Source organism: Salvia miltiorrhiza, chromosome 3 (genome assembly GCF_028751815.1).
Source record: "Salvia miltiorrhiza cultivar Shanhuang (shh) chromosome 3, IMPLAD_Smil_shh, whole genome shotgun sequence".
NCBI lineage: Eukaryota > Viridiplantae > Streptophyta > Magnoliopsida > Lamiales > Lamiaceae > Salvia > Salvia miltiorrhiza.
Genome location: NC_080389.1, coordinates 52,034,681 through 52,050,652, shown reverse-complemented (window position 1 = coordinate 52,050,652; position 15,972 = coordinate 52,034,681). Strand labels below are relative to the sequence as shown.

General features: G+C 40.6%; 1 protein-coding gene across 1 annotated transcript; it reads left to right on the top strand.

The window, feature by feature from the left end:
* Positions 1 to 11,033: 11,033 nt before the first annotated feature.
* LOC131018965 (uncharacterized) lies at positions 11,034 to 15,972 on the top strand. Its single transcript, XM_057947649.1, has 4 exons — positions 11,034 to 14,864; positions 14,945 to 15,387; positions 15,488 to 15,844; positions 15,909 to 15,972. Exons 1-4 carry the CDS (start codon positions 11,034 to 11,036, stop codon positions 15,970 to 15,972), a joined length of 4,695 nt encoding a protein of 1,564 aa, XP_057803632.1.

Genomic DNA, 15,972 nt, shown 5'->3' with positions numbered 1-15,972 from the left:
CCCGAGATTTCTTGCACGCAGCGCGACATCATATTTGATTTTGATGCCGAAATCGCGTACTAACTCAGCCATGATGGATTTCGGCTTAATGACCTCTCCATCATCGCGTATTCTGTTTGCCACAAACGCTGCCACCACCTTCGAGTGCGCCTTGATTTTTTAGCTGTGCGCAAGTCCCCTTCGCATGAATGCTCTTTCAACTTATGCACTCTCCACATCCCTCGGCCGTGAACAGACGCACGAAGATCGAAATTGCAGTTGTCAGAGTGCTTGCACGAGAAATAGACTCGTCCCGGATCTGAGCGGACAACTTTTGTCTCAGTGCCTCGCTTCATGTTCCACAAACCAACAGCAATGATCAGGTCGTCTTTGCTGTTGTAAAAAGAATTCTTCTGCAGATCATCAACTCTAGAAGGGTCACTCTCGCGAGCAACCAGCGAAGCCGAGGCGTCCACTGGAATCAAGGGAACTAACCAATTAGTTAGATCACCGGTCTCGGCTGTCGGATCTCCGTCACGTGTTGTACTTTGTCGGATCCAACCTGCTCGCTCGGTCTCCGCGAAATCAATTAGATCGTCGTCTAATAAATCCTCAGAGGCATCAGAAGCAGTGCCCACCTCGAGCGCAGGGTCAAATTCTTCGTCATCAGAATCATCATCGTCTCCTGATGCAACCGAGCCTTCAGCTTCGTGCTCAGGTTCATCATCTGTCCGCACATCGTTCAATCTCCCACATACTTCATTAAGCCTTTCGGTTTGATTCCATGCAGATTCGTCTAGCGGTTGTCCATCCCATGTAAAACATTGTCGTGGAGGCGAGCTCTGGACACCATGAAACGACGTATGATGATAATACGGCGTCTCATACTGACTGCATTGTGCTTCATCTACGTGTCCCGAAGGTTCAGCAAAATTAAAAGTAGGTATGTAGGCTTCTTCTACAATCGGACCGTTGTAGTGCTCAACGTACACCATGGGATAGTCGGCAGTTGCCAACAAGGCTTCCACGTCATCGTCTGTGGCCAAGCCACATTTCATCTCCCTACCAAATAGATTGGTCGCCAAATAATACAATTGGTAGCTCGAGCTCAACGAATGCGTCCTCATAATATTGTTGACGCTGCACATCAGGCTCTCAATAGTTTCGTTGACGAGGGGAAGGACCTCTGTAGCCCCACCAACATAGTGTATACCATCGACGAGTCCGTTGTATCTCACATATATGTATCTAACGAATTCCATCTATAAAAACACATAAAATGTAGTATTAAAATATGCATAAACACTTTAAAAATTCTCATAAATATAACATAAAACATTCAAACTATTAATTACACAAACAATATATGAGAAAATCACCTCTTCAAGTAGAATTTGAACACCAATTGCACCAACTATCGCACAAACCACTTCTCAAATCTTTGAGGGTTTCAATTTCTCAATTTTTTAACTGAATGCTCTTTCTACGAGTATTTGGATTTATGTTTTCTCATTCACAAGTGTAGCCATTATAGACTAATATTAGATTCCTTTGTACAAATTCACGTGAAATGTATTGTTCATTCATTCAGTACACTTCAATCTATTATTCAATGTGCAATCAAATGCATGCAGAAAGTGAGCATTAAAGCCTCATTACAATCCAAATTTGTGCAGTCACCTTATCTCTTATTTCATGTGGACATGTACTTTTTTGACTAAAACATTAACAAATAAATAGAAATACACAAAAAGGGATACATATGTTACTTTCAAACATTCATAACAAGGTAAAAACTTTTACAACCATATGTATTACTTCAAAATGATTTTTTGCTCCCAAAACAAATATTAGCCGCCACAAAATCGTAGCCGGATTCACTACCCGTGTGTGAAAAATTTCACACGGCTAGTACGACCGGATTTGCATTTCTGACGGCTAATTGTTTTTTTAGAGCTCAAATATTTTTTTGGTTACATTTCATGAGTTTCAAGTGTTTTATTCAAAAATAGCCTATTATTTTATGTGTTTACTGTATTATTTTGTGTTAAATCAAATCATGCATAAAGTGAGTATTATTACCCCACTATAATCCAATTTTTTGCAGATTCAGTATCTCTCATATTTGACATCAATGTATACTTCTTGTAATATAAAAAAATAAAATTAAAAATTTAAATAAAAACTCTAAATTAAGGTATTCGTGTTATAATATAATATTACTAAGAGGGCTCAAAAATTCACTGTTATGTATATTATGCAACAAAAAAATATTATGAAACAAATGGATTAATTAGCCGCCGGAAGTTCATAGCCGCTGACCAGTAGCCGTGTATATTTTGGACCGCCGGCTACTGTTCACGGCTATGAATTTCCGGCGGCTAATTGTTTTTTTAGAGCTAAAATATTTTTGTGTTTACATTTCAGGAGTTTCAAGTGTTTTCTTCAAAAATAGCCTATTATTTTATGTGTTTACTGTATTATTTTGTGTTCAATCAAATCATGCATAAAGTGAGTATTTTTACCCCACTATAATCCAATTTTTTGCAGATTCAGTATCTCTCATATTTGACATCAATGTATACTTCTTGTAATATAAAAAAAATAAAATTAAAAATTTAAATAAAAACTCTAAATTAAGGTATTCGTGTTATAATATAATATTACTAAGAGGGCTCAAAAATTCACTATTATGTATATTGTGCAACAAAAAAATATTATAAAACAAATGGAGTAATTAGCCGCCGGAAGTTCATAGCCGCTGACCAGTAGCCGTGTATAGTTTGGACCGCCGGCTACTGTTCACGGCTATGAATTTCCGGCGGCTAATTGTTTCATTGGTTTCTAAATATTTTTTTGTTGCATAATACACATAATAGTGAAATTTTTAGTCCTCTTACTAATGTTTTTATAACGCAAACGTAAGCTAATTTTTTTATAAATTTTCAAACATACAGTATACATTAGATTGTGAAAGTGACGTGAGTTGGGCAATTATTGTCTCTTCATCACATTTTTAACTTGTGAAATTGACGTGAGTTAGACATTTTACAAAAACCGAAGCATGTCAGGTCTGCTTTTCCAAAAAACCAAGCATGTCGGCTTTGACTTTTTAGACTTTGGCTTGGGTGGGTACTTTTGTAAGACAAGTTATAAAAGTGGGTACTTTCGCCTATTCACAGTATAAATAAAGTTATTAGTAAAATAACTTTTTAATAATTTTCTTAATATCTTATTTACTTACCACATTGTGAATGATAAAATTTTAATAAAATATAAATAAAGTTATTAGTAAAGGTCTCAAAGTAATGTGAACTGTACTATTATTATAAATAGATAAAAAAAAGGGTTAATTACGCCAAAAACCATGAACTTTGGGCCCATTTCCAAATTTTCCATGAACTTTGATTTTTATCAAATTTTCCCTGAACTTAAAGGCGTGATCAATTTTTCCATGAATTTCAGCTCCGGTAATACTCCGGTCTGACCTGGCAATTTGTAGGCCATACGAGCTGATATGGCGCTTACGTGGACCAAAAATTGCCACATGGAAAATAATATATAAAAAAAAACAAAAAAAGCAATTCTCTCTCATCTCTCTCGTCTCTCTCTCGCTCTCCTCTGGTCCCTCTCTGTGTCCCCTCTCATCTCTCTCTCGGTTCACGCCAGAACCCACCCCTTCACCATTGAAAATTCGCTGCCACCGAAGCTCGCCGAAGCAACAACGACAGCCACTGATACCCCCGGTTCTCCCTTCTCTTTCTCGAAACCCACCTCCCCCTCACTTGCCCTCTGTCTCACCGAACCCGGCGAAAACAACCTCCATGCCGCCTCCGCCTTCCTCCTCCTTGGCGACAGCGAGGCGCCACCGCCTCCCTCTATCTCTCTTCCTCCGATTGACAACAACCCAGCCGCCACCGGAGTCCTGCCTCCCTCTACTCTCTCAACTCTCCCCTAATCTCTGCATACACCGGCGACAACCGCCCTAGATCCCCAAATAACTCTTCTCCCCTATTGAAATTTCGGCGACCACAGCGGCTCATCGCCGCCGTTGCGCCTCTTCCTCTTACTACGACCCAGATCTACAACACCGTCTCCCTCTACTCTCTCCATAATCCGGCGACAAACGGCGAGGTCGCCGCCAATAGCAACAACCACCGTCTGCCGCCTCCATCGACTCAACTCAGCAGAATCAAGGCCTTCCCCCACTTCTCAGATCAACCCAAACAGTGACGACACCCCTCCGCCGGCCGTGGGAGGACGAAAGCCGTCGTCTTGCCGCTCCCAGTTTTCGTCAAGTTCGATTACTTCATTCATGGTTGCTAAGCTCTGTAACCCTAATAGATGCACACCAAATTAAATTGGGGGTTTGAAAGAACGAGAAGCATTCTCAAGACAAGCTCTGCAAGATCCGGCAAGTCGCGACTGCGCCGCCGCCCCTGCTCCCCTCTCCTCTATCTCACTCTGCCTCCCTCCCTCGTTCATCTCTCTCTCTTCCCCCAATCCCTCACGAGTATAGGACGACGTCGTTTCTTCACATCGTCGCCGGTGCCAAGTCAGCTTTCAGGTGACTTAAATGGTGCCAAGTCAGCAGTCAAATTGGGGATTTTCGAAAATCATGGAAAAATTGATCACGCCTTTAAGTTCAGGGAAAATTTGATAAAAATCAAAGTTCATGGAAAATTTGGAAATGGGCCCAAAGTTCATGGTTTTTGGCGTAATTAACCCTAAAAAAAATTATGATAAATATTTTATGAACAAAGAAATTATTATATCTTTATATTACAATCTTATTTTTTAAAATAATCGAGAGGGTTATTAATAATGTTATTTACTCGTTGTTATTTTGGGATTCGATGCTTTCGTCATTTTATTTGACCATTATTTCAGTGACCATCTTATGAATTTAAAATCCTGTGGATTTTTTTTTTCAGGATCTTATTAAGTAATACTCCAGTTCTTAAAATGAATTAGACTAGGTCAAACTATTGAGTAAAAGCTGATATCCGTATAAATAACAATAAAACTCCTCAATTCAATGTGAATTAATTTTTGTTAACTCAAACAAAAGAAAAAAGAATGTATGAATTAGTTTTTTGAGAAAAAAATGTACTTATTTGATTTCATTTCATCCTTATTTAAAGATTTAGTTAATTATTTCGTTATATAAGTAACATTCATATTTATTTTATAAATAAATTACACCTTGTTTTTTTGTTTTTTGAAGGAGGTCGAGCAGACCCGGTTGGTTAAATGCTATTAATGAGAATACTAATTCATTATTATTAACAATAGGGCCCAAAACTGGCTATCTTATAGCAGACAACTAACGCAAGCCTACTCAACTAATTTCAGGAGAACGTTTTTTTGTTGATATTATTACCAGTATTTGATATTGGGTCATTCATAGCATTACTATACATTCCCTATTCATTGCGGGTTGGTTATTCGTCAGTACCGGTTTAGCTTACGATGTATTTGGAAGCCCTATTGTCAGAAAGAAGAGTGGAAAGCTTTGGCAGAGAGAGGACTCAGCTGTTAGTTAGTATCCCCTTGCTTTCGGGGTGGACCCTTTCACTCTAGGGATTTTTAAATTGGGGGTACGAAAAAATAATTTCATAAACTTAAATGTAAAAGATATTTTCGTGTTAAAAATAGTACATTCTAAAACATTGTTCAAACAAGAAAAAAAATTACATAATTATCTTATTTATCATCCAATAAATTTAAAATCAATAAAATCTTTTTCTTAATTCCAAAATTGTCACACAATTTCACACACTAATTTTTTAAGCTGTTTGGCAATTCTTTCTTCAACTCTATATCGAAAATTCAATCATTTCTTTTTAATTTAATTTCTGTAATATTTTTTACTTTTATTTGTTAACCTTTGTAGCCACTACTTTCAGTTTTTACTCTTTAACTTTAATTTGGGCTCAAAGCCCAAATAAGTATCATATGAGAAAGGGTTGCTCTGCTGGATTGGGGGTGCTAAAATACATTAAACAATATTTAAATACATATATAATACTACTAAAATTAAATAAAATTTGGGGTACAACCGTACCCCCACCGCCCCACTCTGTATCCGTCCATGAGGTCGATTTATGCAGTGTTTAATGTCTCATATAGTATTTGATATTGTGCATTGCCACGTTTATCATGTTACAGTTCCTACACTGCTCAAAGATATTATTATTATTATTATTATTATTATTATTATTATTATACCCTAGTGTTGAGCGTGGGATTAATCTCATCAGGAAAAATAAATAAAAACATAAATAATACTAGAATTTACGTGGTTCGATCATAATGATATACTTCACGGAGGTTGCCCGAGTTTTCACTATGTTTTGCTAAGTTGTTACATGTACAAAATTTAGTAATAATCATGAATCCGCCCTTAATTCTATACATAAGAGCCCTATTTATAAGTTATTAAGTGAACCTAGCCCTAAAGCCCATTAAACAGTGTAATTAGGCCCAAATCATTGACATGGCTGGAATTCTCAAGGGTGGCGTTGACACGGTTGGAGGCGCCAAGGGTGGCGTTGACCACGGGTGGAAGTTGACACAACCGGAGGTTGCTGACATGGCCGGAGGCTGCCACGGGTGGGATTCAGCACACTTGGATGTCAAAGGTGGCTTTTGACACGGATGAACTTTGACATAGCTGTCAAAGCGAACTTCATAGCTAAACTGTCAAGGCTAATTTTCCATAGGTGGACGTCACAACTGAGTAAGGGTGAGCTTCCAAGGGTGGATTTCTATAGGTGGATTTCCACGGGTGCACATCACTGGTGCGTATTTTACTCATCATCACCTAAAATCCGAAGCTTTTTCTTCTCTCTGGCCCGACATCTAAGGTAAGTTTTTGGTTTTTCCTATTTTTCTCTTAATAAATGGAGATATTGTTGGCTAGTATGATAGTATGTTATACGTATTTGCTGTTCAAAGAAAAGATCATGAAATTAACAAGGGTGTTTTACTAATTTTCACATGAAAATGAATTTGTAAGAGATTTTTGATATAGTGGCAGCTATTGCTACATCTTTACTTGCTCTGTTGCCGGATTGTCGGTTCATGTTAGAACTGCCGGAGTTTGATAATGTGGGTGTTTGCACTCGAAGCTATGAACGAGGTTTTTAAATTAGGTTAATTGCTATATAATGCACAAATTTTGACTAAATTTGATATGTTTCAGTAGAATCCCCATCTTTTTAATTTATAGCAAATTGGACATAACTATGGTTTTATTTCCGAAATGTTTATGGTTTGATATTGCAATGTGAACTCCGAGGCCTTCCTTTAGATGAATTCAGGCATTTGATTTAAGGTTGTTGTGTTGTTTTTAATGTCTTGCGTTTTGTTGTACAGATTGGATTTGGGTACTTGAGATGGCCTTCACACTTGTCATGAAGCGTCCGATTGAATTTTTATACCGCTTCCAAGTACACTTGATCAAAAATTACTCAAATCATCCCGAAGAAAAACACCTCGTAGACCAACTCTGCAAGAGATTCAGTGCTCCAAAGAATGAAGTCCAGAGCACTCTTATGGCATGTAATTGAGACTTTGGTGAGTTCCTTCTCTATTTTATTTTGAAATATTTATTATATTTATGCATAATTCATGATAGGTTGGTAGAGGTGTCAAACGGTGCGCGTCGGGCCAGCCCGGCCCGAACCCACCGGTCTATCGACTTTTACCGGGTCGGGTCGAGCTGGGCCGGCTTGAAAATCAGATCAGGTTGCAAAATTCTAGGCCAAACTCAGTCCCTCTCAGGCCATCAAGCGGTCGGGCCAAACCGGCCCATTTTTTTTAAAAAAAAAATCTTATTTTTTTTGTTACAAAAATAATGAAAAATAATTTAAATTAGAAAGATTAACTCCATGAATTCAAAGATCAGATAATTTATAACGATTATTCAAATTCAAATTTCCTGTCAATTTTCTCAAAGAAAAAATAAATAAATAAAAAATCTCCAGAAATCTAAAACCAACTCACATTTCTTTAATACATATGAATTATTTAACATTTAATGATCTTTTGTAGACGTATTAATCAATAAAGTCTAACACAATAATTAACCAAGCAGGCAAGTTGAATATATATATATATATATATATATATATATATATATATATATATATATACTAGCTCTATGGGTTAGATTGCTACAGTGGCTACACGAAATGAGTTAAATAAAAAATGGGTTGCACCAAGGAAGCCTTGTAAGAAGGATGTGAATGATTTTCTTGCATTGGCTCAAGATGAAAAGAAGGTGGTAAGCAAGACAAGTTGAATATATACACTAGCTCTATGGGTTAGATTGCTACAGTGGCTACACGAAATGAGTTAAATAAAAAATGGGTTGCACCAAGGAAGCCTTGTAAGAAGGATGTGAATGATTTTCTTGCATTGGCTCAAGATGAAAAGAAGGTGGTAAGCAAGGTCAGGTTTTAATTAGTTTAAGAAGCCCATGTAAATATAACATGAGTTGAGCTAAGCGTGCTTCTACAAAATATGTTGTACACTACGCTAAAAAGCATGAAACAATAAGCAGTCTGTTTAGTAAGAAGCGCCGATTTATAGAAAATATCATGAAATGACTAATATACCCTTGATAATATTTGAGAATGATTTTCTATCTTTGTCTTTGTTAAGGTTGACTTGGCCTAAATTCAAATGATTTTAATGTGTTTTGTTGAGATTTCATTAATAGTTTTGTTGTTGCATTTGTTTTTTCTTATCACCAATAATTTGTTTCGGTATTTGTTAGTTAATTCATGGATGTTCAACCATTTTTTTGATAAGCATGACTCTCAAGAAAACCCTACGTTAGCTCTCTATGTCGCCCGCCTTGGTTTTTCAGGCCGATAACTCGTCTCCGGCATCTAAACAACCGGAGATGGCTGCCGGGCAGAATTCCCTCAACATCCCTAAAATTTCTTCTAACTTTGATCCACCTTCAAGTAACAAAACTGCTCAACCTTCTCCTAGGGCTACATCGCCTACCAACAACTCGCCTAGGGTTTTGCCAGTTGATTATATGGCGGGTTCCTCCAAGGATGTTGCGCAGGCTGCTAATGATCCCAAACCCTCGTATGTGGCTATCATGGGGCAGAGAAAAACTGAACCGGCGATCCCGGCACACAACTATTCGGCCCTTAAACCGGATACACAAGGTGAGAATGCTTCCTTCTCCATTCCATCGACCTTATATCAAAAACAAGTTTCAGAATTCACCCATGCCATCATTGGACGTGTTCTGCTCAAGAAAGGTGAAAAACCGAAGCCGTGTGATGCGTTGAAACAGGAACTACAGATGACTTGGCAAACCCAAAACCCTTGGAGGTTGATTCCCATGGGCAAGGGTTTCTACACAATGAAGTTTTCAACAGCAGAAGACAAAGCTAGAGTACGTAAGCAGTTGCTATGGGAGATCTCTTCAGGATCGATACGTATACGTGAATGGTCCAAAATTTTTGATCCTTACAGGGAAATTTCGTCCCTATGTCATATCTGGGTGAGAATTTATTATTTGCCAGTTGAATGTTGGCATCCGGAAATTATTGCGGGCATCGCGAGATACTTGGGACTACCTATCAAAATCGATAGTGCGTCTGCCAAAGGGGAGTTTGGCCACTATGCCAGGGTTCTTGTGGAAGTGGACCTTGCATTACCTTTGCATGAAACTCTATTAGTGCATTGTGATGAGGGATCCTTTTATGTTGAGTTTGGTTATGAACAGCTACCGTTATTTTGCTCAAAATGTCGGATCACGGGACATTCGTTGGATAAATGCAAGAAAGTCGCTAATAAGCAGGATAAGGTTACTGCTCCTCTTGAGGAAAAAAGGGATAATAAGGGTAAAGACCAGGATGTGGGTAAAGGAAAAGCTTCAATTATGGAAGCTATTAAACCACAATGGGTTGAGAAACAAGATGTGGTTCATACTAATAATCGTTTTCATAATCTTACGAGGGAAGAAGTGGATCCGAAAGACAACAACAATGATACTTACGGCCCTGAGTTGTTAGCTTCTGCTATGATAAATTCAGGGGATGAGGAGATGGAAAAATCGGAGAATAATCATGATGATCAATTGGGATCGGATCTCTCGACCTCGGACGAAGAGGATGCGGAGGAGATTGAGGTTAAGGACACGGAAAATCTGGACAGGATGGGGAAAGAAAGTACTGATAACAGATGTCAACTCCTTGCTTCGGCAGGAAGGGAGCAGGTGAGTAACACAAAAGAGCACAGAGATGTTGTGCTACCAGTTATGTCGACCGAGAAAGCTGCCATGGACAGATCAGGGGATATGGATGGTCTTCATAATAGTCCTGAACAGATACAGAGGGATGTTGTCACAGGGAAAGGAAACCGCATCGACATTGGTATATCAGGAGGAGATAATTTTCTGCAGCTGGTTCAAAACACTCCCGCTAGATCGGTGGATACGGGGAAGGAGGAAACTTACATTGGGACGGAAGCAGAACAACAGAAGAGGCGTGGTAGGCCTCCAAAAGCTGATAAAAGGAAGCAAACCGTGAATGCTAATGGCATTAAGGGACGTCTCCGGAATAATGATCAGAAGATAAGTCCTCAAACTACTGTTTACATTAATCAAAAATTATCCTCGTCTGTTGCGGCAGGGTTTCAGCCCAGGGATTACATGATTGTGAACGATGGAAGCTCTAGTGTGCAGTCGATGAATAATGTATCGACACAGAGTTGGGCGGATGAAGTGGAGGGCTTTGGCCGCTCCACTCAATGAGTTTTGTCCTATGAATTTATTGGTTTGGAACGTTCGGGGTCTCTCGGACGAATCTAAACTTATGCTCAAGGAGCATTGTCGTTCTTTCAATCCTATGATTGTAGGTTTAGTGGAACCTAAACGGAGGTTTCATAAAATTCCTGTTTCTTTTTGGAGCTCGCTGAATTTGTTGCCGTGTCACCAAAATACTAGAATTCGTAAGCGTTCCAATATTTGGCTTTTCGTTCATCCTGATGTCTCTACTACTCTTATTTTTACTTCCGAGCAGATGGTGGTTGTGGATTGTCTTTGGAATAATTACAGGTTCTCGGTGGCGATTGTCCATGGTTCTAACGACTATATTCAAAGACGTCATCTTTGGAGGGACATTCTTGGTTTGACTACTGGTCCTACTATTGTTGCTGGGGATTTTAACGCCGTTAAGGGAGCTCATGAGCGTAGCAGTGATTGCCTCCCGAATGCGGCTTCTTGTCAAGACTTCTGTGAGTTCATTGCGAGATCTAGACTGATTGAATCGCCGTCTGTGGGCCTCAAGTTTACCTGGTCTGGTCGGAAATTCATGCCTTCCCATGTGGAATCTCTCTTGGATAGGGTGCTTTACTCGGAAGATTTTGCTGATCTTTGGAGTTCCATCTATACTCAAAATCTCCCTCGTTTGACTTCGGACCATTCCCCTTTGGTGTTACGGTGTGTTAATAATCACCAGGGAGGTCCGAGATTCTTTAAATTTTTGTATATGTGGACGATGCACAGTTCCTTTCAGGATTTTGTTCGCAGCTCGTGGATGAATGGGGTTGATACTCGTTGTCCCATTTATTTAGTGATGATTAAACTTAAACGTCTAAGGGAAGAGTTGAAAATTTGGAATAAGACAGTTTTTGGTAATGTTGACATTATAGTTTCTGACACTCAAAAGAAGTTACTGGAGATTCAGAACCACATTGCTATCTCTGGCTATACCCCGGAGTTATTTGATCAAGAGGTGGCGATGCAAGCTAAAGTGGGCACGGCTTTGGCAAGGAAAAATGCGCTGCTCCAGCAAAAATGTAGGGCCGACTGGCTCACCGACGGGGATCGTAATTCGGCGTTTTTTCATGCTATGTTAAGGTACAAGAAGAAGCCTCATATTATCTCTCATTTGTCGATCCAGGGAGATCCGGAGTATGACCAGGAACGTATCAGTCAACATATTGTGGATTATTTCTCAACTCTGTTCGAAGATGAGCCACATGATCCGATTGACATCACTATGATAGAGGCGGTTATTGATCCTGTCATCTCCGATGATCAGAATCAAATGCTGGTCCGTACGCCTAGTGAAGAAGAAATCACGGCTGCCGTGTTTGGAATGGATTCAAATAGTTCTTCGGGGCCTGATGGTTTTCCCGGAAAATTTTTTCAGAGTTGTTGGCCGATTATAAAAGGGGATATATGGCAGGCGGTACGTACGTTTTTTGTGAAATCCTATCTGCCGTCGGGTTGTAATTCCAGTACCATGGTCCTGTTACCCAAAAAAGATGTGGTGAATACGACAGCTGATCTACGACCGATCGTGCTCTCAAATTTCTTCTTCAAAATTATCTCTAAAATTCTGGCTACGCGGCTGGGGGAGATTGCTTCAGTCGTGGTTGGTCCTCACCAATTTGGTTTCATTAGTGGGAGGTCCATTCATGATTGTATCATGTTGGGTTCGGAAGGCGTCAATTGCTTGAAGAGAACTAACAATGGTGTCAATATGGCTTGTAAAATTGATATCAGAAAAGCGTTTGACACTCTAAGATGGGATTTCTTGCTCTTGGTTCTTAAAGTGAGAGGTTATGACGCTATTTTTATTCGTTGGATTGAGATTATCCTACACTCTGCTCGTCTCTCCATTCTTTACAATGGACGATTGCATGGGTATTTTGCTTGCTCCAGGGGTGTTAGGCAGGGCGATCCGCTCTCTCCGATTCTCTTTGGAATTGCCGAGGATTTTCTCAGTGTTCTTTTCCAGAATTGTGTTATGTCTAGACATCTTTCTCCTATGTCTATGAGTAGGGAAAATCCTTTTCCTACTCATTTGCTGTATGCGGATGACATTTTGGTGTTTTGTAAGGCCTCGGTTCGTAATGCTGAGACGATTAAGCACATTTTGGATTTTTATGGATCCTTATCTGGTCAAATTTGCAGCGTTCAAAAATCTTATATTTATTACTCGAACAAGGTCCCCACTTCCCTTCGGCATGCAATCGGGCGTGTCATTGGCTTCAAGACGGGCACCCTTCCTTTCATTTATCTTGGTGTGCCGCTTTTTGTGGGCAGGATCCGTGCCTCCTACTTGAGAAGTATTCATGATCGTATTATTAATAAATTTTCGAGTTGGCGGGGACGGCATCTTTCTATGGCGGGAAGGATTTGCCTTGTCAAATCTGTTATCCATAGTTCTCTCACACATTCCATGATGGTCTACAGATGGCCTAAATCTCTCATCAAAGAGTTGGATGGTTGTTGTCGTAACTTTATCTGGACTGGTGATACTAAGAAAACGCCTTCATGTTCGGTTGCTTGGAATAGGGTGTGTGCTATTAAGGAAGAGGGAGGGCTTGGCATCCGTTCGTTTTCCTTGATGAACAAATGCTTTCTCATGAAACGGGCCTGGCAGATCATTGGGGGAAGAGATTTTGGAATGGACATCATGAGGAAACGTTATCTCACAAAGTTTGGGCAGATGAAGCTTACTACTGCACCCTCCTCGGTTTGGATGGGTCTGCGTCAGGAGATTTCACCTCTTATTAATGAGTCTTATTGTTGTCTTGGAAGCGGGAAAGATACTAACTTCTGGACTGACGATTGGGTTGGTTATCAGATTGCTCGTAAATGTGATGTGCCACATTATATTATGGATTTTCTGACTCATTCAGTGGCGGATTACTTTTATGACGGAATTTGGCATTTCACAAGTAGTTTTGTTGAGAACTTCCCGGATGTGGTTTGTGATATTCTGTTAATTCCTATTGGTGATAATGATGATATTAGGTTGTGGAAACCGTCTCTCCATGGTACGGTCACAGCTGCTCTGGCCTATGCTCACCACTGTCATCGTTATCCTAAGGTGCGATGGGGTTCTTGGATTTGGGAGAACTTTATTCCCACTCGGCGCTCGTTGGTTGTTTGGCGTGTGCTACATGACAGGCTCCCAACTTTTGATAGACTCATTAAACAGGGCATGATCACACCAAATTTTTGTCCTTTTTGTTTCGCTGAAGAGGAGTCAATTTCTCATATCTTCTGGTCTTGCGCTCGGGTTCAGCCTATTTGGCAGGAGTTGCTCCATTGGTTTGACATGACTCAGATTTTGCATGCTCAGGATATTGGCTCTGTCTTAGTGGAAGCTTGGAATAGCACCTTCAGCTCGCAGCTGGAAACTTATTGGAAAGCTGGGATCATTACCCTCATTTGGTTCCTCTGGAGACAAAGAAACCTTTGTATCTTTGAAGACGCGAGTTGGAACTACAAGCAAGCGGTTCAATTCGTTAGAGTGTCTTTTCTTGAAATTGAGCAGAACTTCACTAAAATCGGGCACATGAATAACTCATGGGCCGATCTTAGCATTTTGAGAAACATTGGGATTAAAGGACGTGCGGCGCCGCCGCCGGAATTTATTAACGTCTATTGGTGGCCGCCGTCAGGTGATTGGATTAAGGTTAATACTGACGGCTCGGCGCTTGGAGCACCGGGAAAGATTGCTGCGGGTGGCGTGTTCCGGGATAAATTCAGTTGGGTTCGAGGCTGTTTTCACATTAAGGGAGGGATTGGATATGCTTTTGAGGCCGAACTGTTAGCGGTTATTACCGCCATCCGTCTGGCTCATGACCGTAACTGGCACCATCTCTGGATTGAGTCGGACTCCAAATATATTGTACAGCTCCTGCAATCGCGCTCGATGTCTGTTCCTTGGAGATTTTTGGGAGCCTGGAGAAAGGTTCTTTCGATCTTGAATAATTTCCAGCTTCATATTACACATATTTATAGAGAAGGAAATAAGGTCGCGGATATCCTTGCTGCGCCTATCATGGAGGAAGGATGGTGGTTGACGGAAATTGATGCTATTAAACTTGCGGTTCGTCAGGATATGACGACCCATAGTCATCTGCGTATGGTTAAATAATGACTGATTTTGCGTTTCTTTTCTTCGAACAGTTGGCGGGGGAGGTTTTTGCTGGGGTTGGCGGGTTTTGCTGGCTTGTGCTTGGTAATTTTAAGCGTTTTGATACAGCCTTGGGACATCAATGCAAGTGTGAGTTGGACTCTTTCAGCGACGGCGACAATCCGGCTGAAAAGAACTCCTCTTTTTGGTGGCGGTTGGTACGGTTTTTTGATCGAACAGTTGGCGGGGGTGAGTTTGGTTTGGATTTGTTCCAAGTGGAGGTTGTTTTCTTCCTCCCAGCTGAGATGAACTCTCTTTGCGGTGCTTTTCTTGACCACATGGGACATTGCTACATGAGTGAGTGCGACTATTTCAGCGACGGCGACATTCCGGCTGAGATTTGCTCCCTTACTTATGGCGATGGGTCAGTAATTTCTTCAAACACTTGGCGGAGTTTTGCTACTTTGGGTTTTGGCTTGATGGTTGCCGGAGGCGGGTATGCGGTTGAGACCTGCACAACGACGGTGGATCTCCGATTGAGATGAGTTCGTCTTAAGCTCTTTTTTACAGATATGAATGAGCATGTGGCACTCCAGCTGTGATGAGTTTTACTCACGAATTGGTCGGGTGGTTTTTGGTAAGCTTTGGTCTGATTTTGAGGTGGGGGAGCTCAGCGACGGCGTATTACCGGCTGGGACTTTCACACCTCGGGTCTTCAGAATTTTTTCGTGGCTGTTGTGGGTCTTGGGGAACCTTGACGGCAACAGCAAACAGATGGTTTTTTGGGATGCACCTGTTAGAGTTCTTTATCTTGGGGAGGATAGGACTTCAGCGACGGCGTCTCACCGGCTGCCTGGCCTATCTTCCCTTGATGAACGGTGGCTTAAGGAGGGACTCGGCGACGGCGTCTTACCGGCCGGGGTTACTTCTATGCCTACCATCGGCAATGATTGGTTCTGTTTGGTTTCTTTTCTTTTGTGTTTCCTTTTCTTATCGTTCTTTTTTTGTGATTGGAAGCCGGGATTATCTAGGAGCGATGGTTCGGCCGGAGTTTCTGAGATTCTCCCAATTCAGCTTCTAA

Excerpts from the sequence above, each read along its gene's own strand:
- LOC131018965 (XM_057947649.1), top strand. The coding sequence starts at position 11,034 with ATGGTGGTTGTGGATTGTCTTTGGAATAATTACAGGTTCTCGGTGGCG. Across the intron at positions 15,388-15,487 it reads TTGATGGTTGCCGGAGGCGG|CTGTGATGAGTTTTACTCAC; the intron begins GTATGCGGTTGA and ends GTGGCACTCCAG. Across the intron at positions 15,845-15,908 it reads CCTACCATCGGCAATGATTG|CCGGGATTATCTAGGAGCGA; the intron begins GTTCTGTTTGGT and ends TGTGATTGGAAG.